Consider the following 17,720-nt stretch of genomic DNA (forward strand, 5'->3'; position numbering starts at 1 on the left):
TTTATCTCTCGATGAAAATACGCGGACGTACGCGCGTAAAGCAAAAGAAAGAAAAAAGAAAGAAAAAAGAAATACTCCAACGAAATCTTACCGTCGAATTACGAGGTTCTCGAATTATCAGAGAACTCGAGGATCCTCCGTCGAAGAAGCGCAGACCGTGCTCGTCGTCGAACGTATTCAGGAAACGGAAAAAAGAGAAGACGGTGTACGGTGAAAAATCACTCGGAACAAAGCGAGCCGAAGAACTCGGTCCACTCGTGCGCGGGGATCGACCCTCGAGGCTCGCGGTCCGTGGTTAATCGGGGTTTCGTGGGGGCCGGGTGGAACATCGACGCGTATCCGCATTACAAAATCTCGACGCGACAGCTCCGACCGCCCGGTGTGCTCGTGTTGTTGTCGGATCTCTCTATGCCGCTTCCCCCTCCCACTCTCTCTCTCCGTCTCCCTCTTTACGTCCGTATCGCGGAACGGGTCGCGAAAGGAATCGCCGGGTATCGGTGCTCGGCGAGGCTCGCGAGAACAATAGAGAGTCCCGCGCACAAAGGGCAAGGATGCATCCGCGTCGCGAAGAAGGAAGCGCGCCCGGCGAGTTTAGCGTTCCGCGTACGAGGGGGTGCGTTCGTCCTGTGAATGCACACCCGAGCCAACGGGGTTCTCTTGTACACGGAGAAACGAGGAAGAGACCGTTGAAGCGAGAACGCGAACAAGAGAGAACGGTCCGAGAGGTTGCGGTGGCGTTGGTGGGGAGAGAGAGCAGCGGTTGGAGAGCGGCGGCGAGCAGCGGCGTTTCGAGAGCCGGCGCGACGATGGTGGGGGGCGGTTGGCCTATCGGCTCGGGGGGTTGCTTGGAATCTATCGGTGGGCCAGATTTCACTGACACAGTCTCCGGCTTACCGGCACACGCGAGCGATCCCCTTTCGCGGCGTAGTCTCCGCGGGCCGGCGAAAGGCGACGCGCCACCGATACACCGTACCGACCGTGACCACGTATGCGCATGCGCGCCGCACGTTCGCTCGCGACGACGGTGAACCGCGCTCGCGCACACGCGCCCTTCCACGGCGTCGTTTCCCGAGGAAATTGATTCTGCGCGACGACGCCACCGAGGGAGCAACCGCCAGACGAGCCGGGGTGTCCGCAGACCGCGCACGCACCGCACCGTGGAACGACCACCGCGCGTCGTCTACTCCGTCTTGCTCGTCTTGCTCGTCTTGATCGTCGTTCGTGCGAAGGGAGACGCGAAGGAAACTTAAGAAAAGAAAAAGAAAAAAAGAAAGAAAAGAAAAACATAGAAAAGAGCGCACCGGGGAGCAACGTGTCTCTTCACTTCCGACCCGTCGGCGGACCCGTCGCTATTATGTAAGGGGGTTCAACGCCGACGACGTGGACGCGGACGCGCGGGTGACCGGGGAAAGCGGTGGGTAAAACCGCGCGACATGCGAACGGACGACGCGCCGCGCCGCCCGCGTTACGACGACACTGAACCAGCCGACGCTCGCGGCTCCCGGACCCAGTAACCGTCGACGACAACAACAACAACAACGTCAACATCAACAACAACAGGAACGTGTCACGCGTACACCACCGGAGGAGGCCCCGATGGAACTGACAATCCTGCTGCTCGTACACGTCGCGGGTGAGTGTGGACAACGCGTCCCGCGTGTCTCTTTACGGGAACGAAACTCTACGGCCCGACAGGCCCCGTTCTCATCCCCGTAACTGCACAAGCCTCGTGGAACGGTCACCGAACGCGTTCCTCCTTCGTTTCTGGTGATCGCGACTCGGTCCCTTGCCCACTCGGACGGTATCCCGGCCCGTGGACTTCCCGATACGAATCCACCGAGGGTGGGGGGAGGTATTTTTCCTCGCGGCCGTCGGACCGATGGTACAAGCCACGGTGGACGTTGGCAACGTGCTCGAAAACGTGCCAACCGAGGTAAACGGTGCACGAGGACTCTCGCACCGCGACGAGGAGGAACGATGTTCCCCGTGTCTGTGTGCGTGCATGGCTTTAACGTTCACCGATGCATCCGTAATTATCACCTCCGTGCTCCTACTCCTCCTCCTCATCACTCTCTCTCTCTATCTCTCTCTCTCTCTCTCTCTCTCTCTCTCTGTTTTCGTTGTTCGTCTCGTTACGTTTCTCCCGATGGTTGCGCTTCGTGCGGTAACGCGGTCGGTCCCCCAGGTACGTGGGTAGCGAATTCGATGTCGCGAAACGACGACAAACAGCACCCGTAGCGCGTTCGGGGTTGCGAGTTCGTCGCACGGAAACGCGCCAGGGGCCAGCTTTGAGGGGATTGAAACGCAGAGGTTTAATCAAGGCTCCCGGTCCGCGTATTGCGCGACGACCCTTCGGTAAGCCCGGTCGCAGACGCCCCGAAACGGGCTTTTCGCGCTCCACGGTTTGCATTTTTCAACGACCGGGACGTTAAAGGGACACCGGGCACGCTCGTGTAAAAGTAAAGAGGCAACGGAGAGCGGATAACCTACCCCCCACCACTGCCCGTCACCGGAACTCGAAACACGTAACCGATCGTCGGGGGAACGTCGTTCTCGCGAGGGAGGGGGAAGGGAGTTGGAAATCCCGTCGAAATTGGCTAACATCGAGCCAGATCGGGCACCGGTTCGATTAAAAATGAACGGGTAGCGTAATCGCGCCGCGCGAAGGATCCTCGGATGGTCGGGCTTCCGTGAAATTTCGTAATTTCACTTCGATCTCGTCCCGGGGGCCCCCCTACGGCTCGCATCGGTTTCCAGCTGCACGCGTCTGCGTTTGTGCGGGTATCTGTGCGCGTGTTTATCGACCGTTTTGATTAGGAGGCGGGGGAAAGAATAAAAAAAAAAGGCAAACCGGACGGCAGACGGAGGGGGGAGGATGAAATGAAAAAGGTAGAGAATGAAAAGCGCGTAGAACATGTGACGGGGGAGAGACCGGAGTAAACCGCAGCACTGAAAGTCGAACGTCGAGATCGTTTCGGGGTAGGGGGCGAGATACGCGACGCGGATCGTCAACCGCCGCGGTTAAAATATTTGTCCCGGGCGGGCGCTATTTATTTGCTCCCATACCCCCTCCTCTCTCGTCTACCCCCGTGAATCGAACCCGAGGCTCAATTGGCCGGTACGTTTGCGAACGAGAGTATATCTCGTCGACAAACAACGGGCGCCGGCGAATGGGCAAAAAATTACTCTTCGAACGCGCGAGAGCGCCCCGAACGGAGAAAATTGTAAGGGGGCGCCGACTGGGAGGGCAGGGGGGGGGGGGGTGAATGGGGTGTACGCGGCGGAGAAAAAGAAACGAGAGATCGTGGAAGAGAGCGGTACTGGGCGAAACGAAGAGAGTGCGATACGAGGGCGCAATCGAGAGGGGTTCTTATCCGTTGGAGCATCGAACTCGCGAACGAAAGAAACCTGCTGGCCAGACGAGACGACGGCGACGTCGACGTCGACGTCTATGTCGGGGGCGCTAAAGGGTCGCGGGGCCCTCGTAAAACGAACAGGCGTTTCCATAATAGAAATTTAATGAACTTGACGAATAATTGTGTCAATGGATAATTGCTTTAACGCCCGCTCGAACGAGCACACCGAAGGCTTCGAGGCCCCCGACGTTCCTCCACGCTCCACTTCCCGCGGTACAACAAATCGCGCTGCTGCCCCCCCCCCTCCCCCCTTCCTCTCTCACGGGGTAGCTAGCTCGCCGCCAACGACGCCAACGACGCCTTCCATCGGCTTATTTCATCGGCACTTTATTGAATTTTTTGCTTCCGGGACTTTCTCTCTCTCTCTCTCTCTCTTTATTTCTCTCTCTTCTGCTCTGTAGCTCGTTTCTCCTCTCTCTCGGGGTATCCACGTTCGGGAGGAAACTCGGCGCGGAAAAACCGTATCTCCCGGGGTAATCGAACAGCGCGTCGTCCTCCTCGCCCCTCGAGCCCCCCTTCGACGTCCCGTTTCACGACTTTACGACTTCGCGGGCGTAACAGAACCGGTGGCTTGTTCTACCCTCCTTCGCGGAGGCCGTCCTTTTCATCGAGGGGGAAACGAGCAGCGAAGGGGGAGGGGAACCGGAGCGTGTGCGGTGCACGCTTTAGCACGCGCTCCGAACCCCTCGTTCCGCCCCCCACTACCTCCCCCGGTTGACGTGAAATACGATCGTTTCGCCCGGCATCGAACTGTCGATTCCATTGTAGAGATCCACCAGTCGACACCGAGGCGCTTCTTCTGGTCACCCCCTCCACCCGAGATAGTGTACTCAGCGCTCCCCCCACTCGTTCTCCGCTACAGCCTGGCCTCGCGAGATTGTTTTCCGCGCGCCTTTTTGCTCTCGCCCTGCTCGCGATTCTTCTACTTTTTTTTTCCTTCTTTTTTTCTTCTTCCACCTGATCCCATCCAGCGGCATCCACATCGCTCACCTACACCCCCTCGATCCGTGACCCGATGTGTACGCGCGCGACCAATGAAAAACGCGAGTTCAGGTGCCCCCCCTCCGACCCCTCTGCCTTACCACGCGAGCCTTGGTGTCTCTCTGGCCCCCTCGGGAGTGTATCACCGGAGCATCGTCAACGTTCTTTGTCTCGTGTTTCCATCCCGTTGGATTTCTCGTCGAAAGGGTTTCTTCTCTCCCGCCCCCCTCCACGCTCAGCTCGCTCGCAGGGCAACCCCCTCCTGTTCTTTTCTCTCGATCTCGCTCTTTCTCTCCGTAGAAAATATATATATATTCTTTCCCCTCTTGTACATCTTCTTCTTCTTCTCCTTTTTTCGCCTATTTTTTTTTTTTCTTTAAACGAGGGTACGATTGTCACTTTCCATGCCGAAGTCTCGCGCGCGCGCGCGCCCGCGCCGCGACATCGTCGTCCTCGTCGTCGGCGAGTGCCCCGACTGAATGGGGACGAGCGCGGCACTTTAAATGCGGATCAGCCGCTTTATATACGGATATGGAGTAATTCTCCCGAGCAAGCGACCCGATTTATTCACGGGGGTATCCCCCTTCTTACGCAACGGCAATTCCTCCACTGTACCCCGCTCCGTCGCCCCCTCGACCGTCTGCGCCTACGGCTCGAAGGGGGGAAACGGATGACAATCGGTGGGCTCGCGGGGCGAGAAAATTTTGTCTGCGACCGCGCGACCTCCTCGCTCGGAAAGAATTCTATTCAACCGGGGGGACAACAGGGGGGCAAGTCACGCGCGATCTCTTCATTCGGAAAGAAATCTATTCAATCGGGGGCAAGTTACGCGGAACCTCTTCGCTCGGAAAGAATTCTGTTCAATCGGGGGGCAAGTTACGCGGAACCTCTTCGCTCGGAAAAAATTCTCTTCAACCGGGGGAGCAACAGGGGGGGCAAGTTACTCGCGACCTCTTCGCTCGGAAAGAATTCTATTCAATCGGGAGGCAAATTATGCGGAACCTCTTTGCTTGGAAAGAATTCTATTCAACTGAGGGGGCAACAGGGGGGGGCAAGTTACTCGCGACCTCTTCGCTCGGAAAAAATTCTATTTAACCGGGGGGCGACAAGAGGGCAAGTTTCACGCGACCTCCTCGCTCGAAAAGAATTTTATTCAATCGGGGGGCAATGAGGGGGGCAAGTTACCTGCCACTTCTTCGCTCGGAAAGATTTCTATTCAATCGGGGGGCAACAGGGGGGCAAGTTATGCGGAACCTTCTCGTTCGAAAAGAATTTTATTCAATTGGGGGGTAACAAGGGAGGCAAGTTACTCGTGACCTCTTTGCTCGGAAAGAATTCTATTCAATCGGGGGGCAACAGGGGGACAAGTTACGCGGAACTTCTTCGCTCGGAAACAATTCTATTCATCTAGGGGGGCAATGAGGAGGGGAAAGTTTCATGCCACTTCTTCGCTCGGAAAGAATTTTATTCAATCGGGGGGCAACGAGGGGGGCAAGTTACACGCGCGCGCGCGCGCGAGTGATAACCGAGCGTAGCGGTGGTCGCGGCACTGTTTAATTACTTCCGAATCCACAAGGTTCTGTTGTTCACCGCTCGACAAAACACCGCCGCGAGAATTTATCGTAACGACGACGCCGCGGGCGCGGACGTCGGTCGGCGTCGCTCCCGTCTTGGTCGTCTTGGTCGTTTCATCGTGGCCCGAGATATAATCCCCGATCCCGCTAATTTGCCCGGCCAGTTTGTCTTACGGACAATCGGGGTTGAATCGACCCCCTCTCTTCCTCTTGGTGAAGCGTCGTCGTTTCGCCGAGCGCTATTCGAACGGTACCCCCTCCCCCTCCCTCTCTTCGTAGCGTTCCTTGGAAACCGAAAACCGTTCGGTTGGCCCGATTCACCCCGTTTAAATAGCCGTTCTTGGGTTTAATCGTCGCGACGGCAGTCGTCGTTCTCGGTCTGCGACGCCCTCGTAATGAATTCGCCAGGCTTTTCTTAAACGGGCGGTAAAAGAGGGGTTGGGAGGGGGTTGAGGGGCGAGGGTGGAGATGGCTGGGAATCGGAGACACCTCGACGACTCTCCCCACCTAGTCTTTTCCGTTGGGGGTCGCGAGCGCGCTGCCAATTGCATCGACGATTAAATTACGACGGCCGAGCAAAGGTGAACTCGACGAAGTCGCAAATGAAATTCCGGCGAACGGAATCCGCCAGAAATCTTAACGATCCCCGCTATCTCGCCCGGACAGCGTGCCGACGACTTCGACCGAGGTTCAAGGAAGTCCCGTGTAATTTAAATCTCGGCCCCCCACCACCGCATCGTCGAGCGCGCGACGCTAGCACGCGGTGCGGTGGAGCAGGGGAGGGGAGCGTAGTCGAGCGCACGGGGTGGGGAGGGACGCTTAAAATGCCTCTGTGTCCGATTAAATCTTAACAACCTAATTTCCCGAGCCCAGCGTTTACCTCGGCTCCGATGTGTTCCACCGGAGGAGGGGTTCCGAAGACCCCCTCATGGCTCCTTCGTCTACCCCTCGGTACCGGTTTTCATTCTTTCCGCCCTCTTTCCGTGCGTCGGTGTACGCTTTACGGGTATTTTTCCCCTCTTTCTTTTTTTTGTTTTCTTTTGCTTTCTCCTTTCTTTTTTTCTCCACTTTTTTTCCATATCGAAACGACGAACAGGGAGGGAGAGTCGCGCGGCCAACGACGAGGGTTGGAAATTAGACGCGCGTTGCTTCGTAGCGTACGTGTGCGTTCATATCCCTTTACCCCGACTTTTTTCGGAGGGCTGGTACAAGAGGGGGTGTCGTTTTAGCAATCTGAGCGGGAGTAATTGTTTCTAGAAAAAATTTCCCCGAATTGTAGACGCCAACCTACGGGTGAGAGGATAAGTTCACGGTAGTGGGTATTTTGGACGCGTTTTCTTTTTTTTTTCTTTCTTTTTCTTCATTATCGAGAAGAAACGTTGATAAGCTCGGTTACGAGGTCGGCGCATGGTCGTTCGAGTTACCGAATTGCGCGCGAATAATTCATTCGGTGTACGTAGGATTGCGCGACACTGCGCTCCGATTGGGTGGAATTTCTTGCGGGGAAACGGCCATTTTGTGACCCCGAGGAAGGATTTTTTCTAACGGTAACGTCGCAACGAAACCGCTCTCTTCTGAGAAATTACTCGAATTCCACGATCGCATTGGACTCTTAATTAACGAAATTGCTCCGACCGGCAAGGATCGTTTATCGAATCGTCGCGTAAGTTGTTGGACGGTGCTCGTATAAATCGAACGACGAGTGTAGGATTACCGTGTCCCCGAGTTTTTCGCGTAAAGGGCATTGTGCCATCGTTACGAAGGATATTTTTTATCGGAGAAACCGAAACGAAATTGCCGGTTTATGAAATATTATTCCGTTGAAATTCCACGATCGCGCTCGACTCTTAATTAATAAAACCGTTACGGTCCGCGGGGCTCGCTAAATGATCGCTCAAGTTTTTTCGATCGCGCTCGAATAAATCAGTCGCTCTGTGTAGGATTACACCGCAGTGTGTTCGTATTCGATCGAATGTCTTACGAAGGGAAGGCATTTTGTTATCGCGACAAGAATGTTTTATCGGGGAAATTGCATCGAAATTATTACTTTATAGGAAACTACTAAAATTCCACGATCGCGTTGGATTCTTAATTAACGAAAAAGCTCTGACTGTGTATCTAGTCGGTGTACAGTCGTTCAGGTTGTCGGATAGTGCTCCGATAAATTATTAATCGGTGTGTTCGAATTCGGTAGAATATCTTGCGGGGAAGGCATTTTGTAATCGCGAGGAGGATGTTTTATCGGGGAAATTGCATCGAAATTGCTGTTTTATTAGGAAATTACTAACATTCCACGAAAGGCATTTTATTCTTAATTAAAAAAAGAGAACTGATTGTCTATGTTTGGTTGATCAATCGTAGCTTAGGTTGTTGGATCTTGTTTCGATAAATTGTTGATCGATGTGCGTAGAATTACATGACGATTCAAATTGGGTAATATTTATCGTGGAAAGAATCATTTTGTAATAATGATAATTTTTTATAGAAAAAATTGCAACGAAATTGCCACTTTGTAAGAAATTACCCACTAAAATTCCACGCTCGTATTTTATTCTTAATTAATAAAGAAACTCCAATTATCTATGTTCGTTTAGCGAATCGTAGCTTAGTTTGTTGGATCGTGCTCCGAAAAATTAATAATCCATGCGCGTAGAATTACATAATGGAGTTCCTTTCGTTAAAACAACCATTTTGTAATAACGATGATTTTCTATCGAAAGGATTGCAACGAAATTGCCACTTTGTAAGAAATTACCCACTAAAATTCCACGCTCGTATTTTATTCTTAATTAATAAAGAAACTCCAATTATCTATGTTCGTTCAGCGAATCGTAGCTTAGTTTGTTGGATAGTGCTCCGAAAAATTAATAATCCGTGCGCGTAGAATTACACAACGGAGTTCTTTTCGTGGAGAGAACCATTTTGTAATAACGATGATTTTCTATCGAAAGGATTGCAACGAAATCGCCACTTTGTAAGAAATTACCCACTAAAATTCCACGCTCGTATTTTATTCTTAATTAATAAAGAAACTCCAATTATCTATGTTCGTTCAACGAATCGTAGCTTAGTTTGTTGGATAGTTCTCCGAAAAATTAATAATCCATGCACGTAGAATTACACAACGGAGCTCTTTTCGTTAAAACAACCATTTTGTAATAACGATGATTTTCTATCAAAAGGATTGCAACGAAATCGCCACTTTGTAAGAAATTACCCACTAAAATTCCACGCTCGTATTTTATTCTTAATTAATAAAGAAACTCCAATTATCTATGTTCGTTCAGCGAATCGTAGCTTAGTTTGTTGGATCGTGCTCCGAAAAATTAATAATCCGTGCGCGTAGAATTACACAACGGAGTTCTTTTCGTGGAGAGAACCATTTTGTAATAACGATGATTTTCTATCGAAAGGATTGCAACGAAATCGCCACTTTGTAAGAAATTACCCACTAAAATTCCACGCTCGTATTTTATTCTTAATTAATAAAGAAACTCCAATTATCTATGTTCGTTTAGCGAATCGTAGCTTAGTTTGTTGGATCGTGCTCCGAAAAATTAATAATCCGTGCGCGTAGAATTACACAACGGAGTTCTTTTCGTGGAGAGAACCATTTTGTAATAACGATGATTTTCTATCGAAAGGATTGCAACGAAATTGCCACTTTGTAAGAAATTACCCACTAAAATTCCACGCTCGCATTGGAACCTTAATTAATAAAACCGGTGCGGCCCGCAAGAATCTTCCCGCGATTAACGGTTATCGCTTCCTTGTAGTTACTTCCGAACAAAATGGTATCCTATTTGTATCAGAAATCGCTCGTCGAACTTCCCGGCCGGGAAGACCGATATCTCTAACGAGGATGATTAGCGTGCTCCATCCGGTAGGTTTACTTTAAATTATTATAATTTGCGCGCACCTGGTACTCAACGACCCGGTATCGGTGCTCGTGCTATTATTTCGCTTTATTTCCTACTAAACTTGTATTCAATGCTCGAATTCAACGATACGTACACCTAAACAAAGAAACACGAACACAACGAAAAACGCAAAAATGCCCGAAGATGAAGCGAGCTCTCCGTGGGTTTGCTCTGAATTATTATAATTTGTTCAACGAGTGTCCAACGACTCGTGTCGGTGTTTGTTCCGTTGTTCCGCTGTATTTTCGTATCTAACGTCTAAGCGCGCAGCTGCGTGAATACCGAGAAACAAATGGAACAAGAAACGCGACAACACGTGTTGCATAGTTACAATAATTTGAGGTTAGAATACCACGCTGTACCCCGCTATTCTTGCGCAAACGTTCGCGCGCGTAACTTGGCGATATTCTTCCGTATGGGTGAACAGAGACGTCGAGTGAAATAAATGAGAACAAAATTAACGAGTGTAACGCGTAATAACGCTCGATAGATTCGGAAATAGTAACTCGTGCAGTGTCTCGTTAACCCGTAACGGAGAGGAGAAAGGAACAAGTTATCGGTTCGTTAATAATCGTTTATTCGATTAGCCGCTAAGAGATACAACGTCCCACCGGTACGGTATCACAGAAGTCGTAAATCGAATCAAGCTGTCGATTACGAAACTGATCTTCGACCGGTTCTGGAATCGAACCGACCGCGACGATCTCGACGATAGTTTAGATTCGCGGAGTCACCGACCAAAACCGAGGCTCGCGTATTTTTATTTTCAACCACGGTTACTCAAGTTCCAGGGATGAAATTATCCCACAAGTTTCACCGGTCCGATGCTATCTCGGAAATTGTACAGAGATATATAAAGTAGAAATTGTAGAGAGAGAGAGAGAGAGAGAGATAAAACGGAGCGCTATCCGTGATAAAAAATCGTAACAAAAAGTTGTTCCGTATCTCCTTCAATTTCCATTTTATCGATATTTTCACAAGGAGGAGAAAATAAGCCATTCTTATCCGCAACCGGCGATCGACTGTAATTTTTACTCGAAACCGTGATACCGCGGTATCGTCAATTAATAACAAAGAATAATATAATAAATATCCCCCGGGGAACGTTTCGAGATAACATCGAGCGGGGTGAAACTTTCGCGTGGGTAAATTTTTTTCCATCCCTCGAACCGGTCGGCCAACCTGGCTAAAAAATACGCGTTCCTCGTTGGTTTTTTTTCCACGTTCTTTTTTCTCTTCTTTTTTTTTTTTTGGCCGCTCCGCAAGTCCGCGAACTTTCGTCAGAATTGGCGTCGGGACGCTCCGGGGCCGATGTTTCTTGTCTGTACTGACCTGAAACCGGGGCGTGCGCTACATCGGGGGATTTAAGGGGTTTTTGGCGCACGAGCGGCGTGGGAGGGGAGGGGAGCGGTTTGAGCGCGCGATAAGACAGAATAAGGCTTCCGGAAACCGTTCTCCGGATGACACAGGACGAGGGGGGGTGAGGTTGCCGCTCCGAAACTTCCCCGAGGCTAAATAGGTATTTGCTTCGAGACGGTTGCATTATGCATACTCGCTATTTTTAAGTCCAGACCGCCGCTGTTAGACCACTTCGGTTCGTGAAACATTGATTGGAAAGATTCCACGTTTGTTGAAGATATACCTCGATCGTATTGTATTATCGGTGTCGTCGCCGCGTGTGGTTCGTACGTTCCTGTGTTTACGTAAGGTAGAAACGTGGCGGAGAAATTTGCATCGGCTTCGAGGCGCGTGCAGCGTGTTCCTCGACCGCGAAAAGAAAAGAAAAGAAAAAAACAAGAGAAAGAACGAAAGCAAAATATTCGAAAATACCGTCTGGGACCCTCGCCAGTTCGAAAATTACAGTAGTTACCGCGTACACTTAAATCCCGCCGTGTGCCCCAGAAAACCATCGGGTAATATTATATCCGCCCCGTTTTCAAGTTAAACGATCAACAGACCGAGTACCAAGTGTTTCAACGAATATTACAGAGATTACGTACGCGGTTGGTCGGAACGATCAACACGCACTTCCTACATGAAGAGCAAATAACGGAAAACCGCGCCACGCTGTGGACGCAATTAACATTCGACTAAACGTTACAACTCCGGCTACCGAATAATTCTCTGACCTATATTTATTGACCTTTTTCTGTTCATTTTGACGAACACACGGCCCATAAGTTGGTATAAACTTTTCAACGCGGCCGGCGCGGTTTATTGCGCTTTCGTAATTCCCCGCCGACTCGCACACCGACGCTCACACACGTCGACACGCACACATCGACACGCACGCGGACGCGAACCAACACGCACGTGTGCCCACGTACGTGAAGAGAACGAGGGTAGAGTGCCCGTGGCCGTTCTCGGTCTGTTGGCGTGATTAAGAACCAGTAATTTCCCACTCACCGCATGCTGATTTGCAAAGAATCCCGCGGGGCCATTGTTAGAAAGGAAAATTAAAGCTTTCAACGCGAACCGTTGCAACGTCGGTTGCATCCACTGCAACGCATCAACTATAGGGCGGCGGGTCTCCGGACCATCTTCCTCAACGGTCGCTGTTCAGAATACGACAAACAAGTAACTGTAATTACCATTTGGCTGCATCTAGCCGTAAGTAGTTGCCGCCGCGGCATAAGTATTTGGCATAGAGTAATGTAGACAGTTGTAAAAGCTAATGGTCGTTGCCTCGACGCGAACAACGCTCACGGTTCTGTTGTTACAATGGCGGGAATAAGAAATTGTGGTCGCGCGAATAAAGAAGCAATGGCTGCTACCACCCCCCCCCCTCCACCTCTCCCCAACCCTTCGTCTTGAATAAAGAGCAACGACGTTCATTCTTCTCGAGGCCATTTAAGCCTTCCATAAAACGATACGCTTCCGGGTCCAGGGAACGCGACCAGGTCGCGCGTAACTTACGATCGGTGGCCATTTTGTGCGCCAATTGCCGCGACATACGTCTTCCCGCGGAATTCGTTCGGTTTTGGGGACGCGTCCAAGATGGCATCGAGCCGTCAGACTATGCGATACTGTCCTGGGTTACAGTTGGCACCGAGTAACGTGGACAGTTGTAAAAGTTAACGGTCGTTGAATCGTCGAGAACAAGAAGCGAGGATCACAATGGTGAGGGTAGCGGTGTGTTCGCGAAAAATAAAGAGACGACGGTTTCTTTCGTAAACGAGGAACAATAGCTTCGTTTCTCTGGCGAACTTTAAGCTTTCGCGCGAAATAAACTATTCTCGGTTCGGGGGACGAAGACTCGATCGGTATGCTTGTGTTTCGATCGCGGAGGGGACTGTTTGTTGTTATTTTGGGCAAAAGTACCGGTCGGAGAATCGAAACGAAGTGTACGCTGTAGCATCCGTGAGGCAACATTGAGCCGTTGCACTTAGACGCGGCGCGAGTAGCTGGCGCGGAGTAACGTAGACAGTTGTAAAAGTTAACGACCGCCGCCTCGTCGAGAACGGGACTCAGGTACGGTTACAATGGGAGAAGTAATAAATTGTAGCCGTGCCAGTAAAGAAGCAATATTTTCTTTCCCGAACGAACAATACCCTCCATCTTCCACGGGAACATTTTAGCTTACCGCGAGACAGACTACTCTTCGGTACGGTGAAGAGCAGAGGGATGGTTTGGAAGTTATGATCGGTAGTTTCGGTCGATTATTTTACAGCAATGGTAGCAAGAGTTGGAATTAACACATTCGGAGCCCACGTCACGCCAGGATCGCATTGAACCCGTCACGCTTGCTACCACGGCATACGTATTGGCCACAGAGTGATGTAGCTAATTGTAATGGCTAATGGTCCTTGCCTCGTTGAGAACGAGGTTGTGGTGCAATTACACTAGCTGGAGCGATAGATTGTGGTTGCGCTAATAAAGAAGCTGTGTTTTCTTTGTTGCACCAAGTACGATACATTTCTCTTGCTTTCGAATAGGTGACAAGCTTCGCGCGGAACAAACTACCATCGGTTCGGTCTGGTCTCGAAACTACGCCGGTAGTTTCGGTTGATTATTTCTTCGACAGGAATTCAGGGTGAACTCAGAGTCCACTGTTGCGTTAAAATACGTAAGAAAGAGTATTTTCTTTCTTGAGCGGGGGACAATACTTTCGAAATGCTTTCCAATAGTTGATAAACTTTTATAACGTAAACTACAATACTTTCGGTGCGATATTCTCCAACTTGTGATAGGTAGTTTCGGTTGATTACTTTTCGAGAGGAATGAAAGGTGAGTTCAGAGTCCACGGTTACATTAAAACAAATAAAAAAAATAGTATTATCTTTGTTGAGTGAAGGACAATACCTTGACCTGCTTCCTAATAGTTGACAAACTTTTTATAACGTAAACTACAATACTTTCGGCGGATATTCTCCAACTTGTGATAGGTAGTTTCGGTTGATTACTTTTCGAGAGGAATTAAGGGTGAACTCAGAGTCCACGGTTAGATTAAAACAAATAAAAAAATAATGTTTTCTTTCTTGAGCAAAAGACAATACCTTGACCTGCCTCCTAATAGTTGAAAAACCTTTTATAACGTAAACTAAAATACTTTCGGTCCAGTGTGCGATATTCTCCAACTTAGGACGGGTAGTTTCGGTTGATTATTTTTCATGGCTACATTAAAACAAAACAAAAAATAATGTTTTCTTTCTTCAACGAAGGACAATACCTTCGATCTGCTTTCTAATAGTTGATAAACCTTTCATAACGCAAACTACAATACTTTCGGTCCAGTGTGCGATATTCTCCAACTTGTGACGGGTAGTTTCGGTTGATTATTTTTCGAGAGGAATTAAGGGTGAACTCAAAGTCCACGGTTACATTAAAATGCATAAAAACAAGAACAGTATTTTCTCTCCTAAGCGAAGAACAATACCTTCAATTTGCATCCTAATAGTTGACAAACCTTTTATAACGCAAACTACAATATTTTCGGTCCAGTGTTCAATACTCTCCAGATTGTGACCGGTGGTTTCGGTCGAGTATTTTGGCTAAAGTTATTACTAAAAATTCGTGAATTAAAAATACGTTCAGAGTCCACAGTAAGATCATATCTAATCTATCGGACTTGTATCGAAACTACTATCGATTCGGTAAAAACGGTCTCAAAGTAGTTTGTAGCTTCGGTCGAATACTTTCCCAAAGCACGTCAGCTTCCCACGCTACAAATTACTTTCGGTTATTTAGAATCTGAAACTCACAATCGGTAGCTTCGGTCGTCCATTTTCTCCAAAACTACCGCGAGAGAGAATCGAATAATGAATATATTCAGAGTCTACGAGAAGATCGTATCGAACACGTTGCACTTGCATCGAAACGATCCACTTTCGGCCCGTTATGAAAAATACAAGCGTTCCACAAGACGGACTACTTTCGGCCGGGTATAATCTTAAACTTGCAACCGGTAGTTTCGGTCGTTTATTTTCTCTCGAAAGCTCCCGGCGGAAAGAGCCGAATTAAGATTACATTCGGGTCACACTTGCCGCTTCTCACCGCGCGATGCACTTGTAAAAGTTAATGGTCGTTCCCTTCAATAGCAGAAGTAATAAATCCCAGGCTTGGTCCAAACAAAGAACAACACTCTTGTTCTTCTCGTGGAGAACTTTCGAGCTACCGCGGTACCGCGACAATCTGTTTTCGGTTGAAGGATAGCCCGGTGATAAAAGGAGGCAAAATGGCAGCGTGAAACTGTTCTAATCGGTCGTTCGCCAGTCGAGAATAAACTTCTGGTAGACGTTGCAAAAGTAATTGCGGTTAAACGAATAAAGAGCGAGCCGTTCCGTTTGCCACGGTCCGAAAACATTCCCGTTGGAAAACGCTCCGTTTTCGTACCCGGTAATAGAGGAATCAAGATGGCGCCGTCCGAAACTTCTAATGGGCACGAGCGTGCGTTCCGGTCAATTGCGACGTTAACTGGACCCTCTTTCCACGTGCCGCCTCACCCCCCCTCGTCCGAGACCGCCCCGTCCCGTAGGTAGCAACTAGTTGTCATTCGAAATTGTCATTAAGAGCACGTTCAGAGACCGCGCTAAGATCACGTTCAATTGCCCTCCAGTCATTAAGGAACGTATTTGAATAGTGCGTTCAGTCATCGACCAACCGTCCGTATTCGGAACACGTTTCGAAACAGATTTGTATTCATCGTTATTTGCGTATACAGAGCAATTTCGTTGGCATCTCCGTCGGTAGTGTTGGTATCGTTAGAACACGTTTTACCTAACTGGCCTTTACGATATTAAGTTCCATCGTTCTAGGTCAACCAGATTCACTTTGCTCACGGTTCATGCGATACCCATCTGTTCTGCTCGTAAATAAATCCCGATCGTCTAACGAGCAACGACGACGACGATGGTGGTTGTAGCGGTAGTGGTGGTACTGATGGTGATGGTCGTTGGTGGATGCTACGAAACGGTTGATTAAATTTCGAATTTCGTTAATCCGTGTCTTGGTCGGCACAGACGGTGTAGAGGGGGGTTCGGTGGGGGGTCGCAGGTTCTATTTAACGAAACCGCCTCCGTGTTGAAATATGCGCGCGAAATTACAACCACTGGCCACCGAAAACCGCACACAAATTTTTCCGTCGCGACGGCCACGTTATTTCCTCTTTCGAGCTCGTAAAGAATGCAGTGTCGCGAACCCGTTTTTCCCACCGACATGTTTACTATCCGAATTTTTTTTTTTTTTAGCAAAATACAGCGCACGCCGCGTCATCGGAGAGCAGGAGCGGGTCCTAGGTGGAAAACTTGCACGGAATAGGCACCGGTAGTTGGCCATTTCAGCCAACCGGGGAATTAGCGCAAAAACTCGCGAGCTCTTAACGAAACGATCCCATCGAATTCGTAGAACCACGTGCCAACTGTTTCTTCACGGTCTCGCTGCTTGCTGAAATTCTCACAGACTCGCGATGCGCAATTACGTCGACGATTTCGATCGAACGAAACGACGAACGAACGTGAAAAAGCATTCGTACGTGTGTGTGTATATGTGAACGTGTATGTACGTACGTATGTACGCGGTATATGGAGCAACACCGTGTAGATTGATCAAAAAATAATTATTATGTCACCGGTTGAACACCGAGTAAATCCACTCGCGAAAAGGCGACGAGTACCGCGTACTCGGGATTGAGATTTATTAAAAAGTACATAATAATTATTTTTCAACGAATCTCAATGACAGACCACTTGCCGCGCCTGGATTTTATTTACCTCGCGCGTTCGCGTTCGGTGTGCACGGTGCACTTTTAACGAAATGTTTTTCTTGCCCTGTCGAAGGATACGAAAATGGCGCGCAATATTGAGAGCACCATGAGCGTTGGTCTCGAATTAATCCCGAGGTAACGAAATTTCTAAAATTATCGCTCCCGATCAAACGAGGTCTGCTATTACCCGATTTGTTCAAATCCAATTTCGCGCTATAACAAGGATCCGTGTTCTCTTCTCGACGCTGTACAAAACCGTTGTAAAACACGATTGTATTACAGAACTCGACGGTTGTTCGTATCAGTGAAGATTCTAGTTTGGACGATTTGATCGACCATACGTCATTCCATGACACGGCTGTAATTTCCAATTCGTCGCGGTAACGAGTCGTTCGCAATCGGTGATAGTTTTCGATTCGATGGAACAACGAAGGTGTTGAGTGTCCAGATTGACGTTCGTTCGACTAGGGAAGAATCTTGATTATTCGAACAGTGGAGTTTTCGAAGCGAGAAAAAAAAAATTGTCTTAAATAATATTCCAACGAAACGAAGCAAACTTCGCGACAACGGTTTAATCGGTCATCTCTTCCGAACAGTTTTTCATTCTTTTAGGTCTTGGGGCAGGTTT

At 49.2% G+C, this 17,720-nt stretch overlaps 1 protein-coding gene across 2 annotated transcripts in view; it reads left to right on the forward strand.

The window, feature by feature from the left end:
* The first annotated feature begins 902 nt into the window (after positions 1–902).
* LOC143148854 (cell adhesion molecule 3-like) overlaps positions 903–17,720 on the forward strand; it is an 80,113-nt gene continuing 63,295 nt past the window's right edge. For both annotated transcript variants that reach the window (XM_076315615.1, XM_076315625.1), the window contains exon 1: positions 903–1,633. In XM_076315615.1, the coding sequence (XP_076171730.1) occupies positions 1,597–1,633 (37 nt within the window). In that variant the 5' untranslated portion in view covers positions 903–1,596. The remainder of the gene's footprint in view (positions 1,634–17,720) is intronic.

This window comes from Ptiloglossa arizonensis, chromosome 1, assembly GCF_051014685.1.
Source record: "Ptiloglossa arizonensis isolate GNS036 chromosome 1, iyPtiAriz1_principal, whole genome shotgun sequence".
Lineage (NCBI taxonomy): Eukaryota > Metazoa > Arthropoda > Insecta > Hymenoptera > Colletidae > Ptiloglossa > Ptiloglossa arizonensis.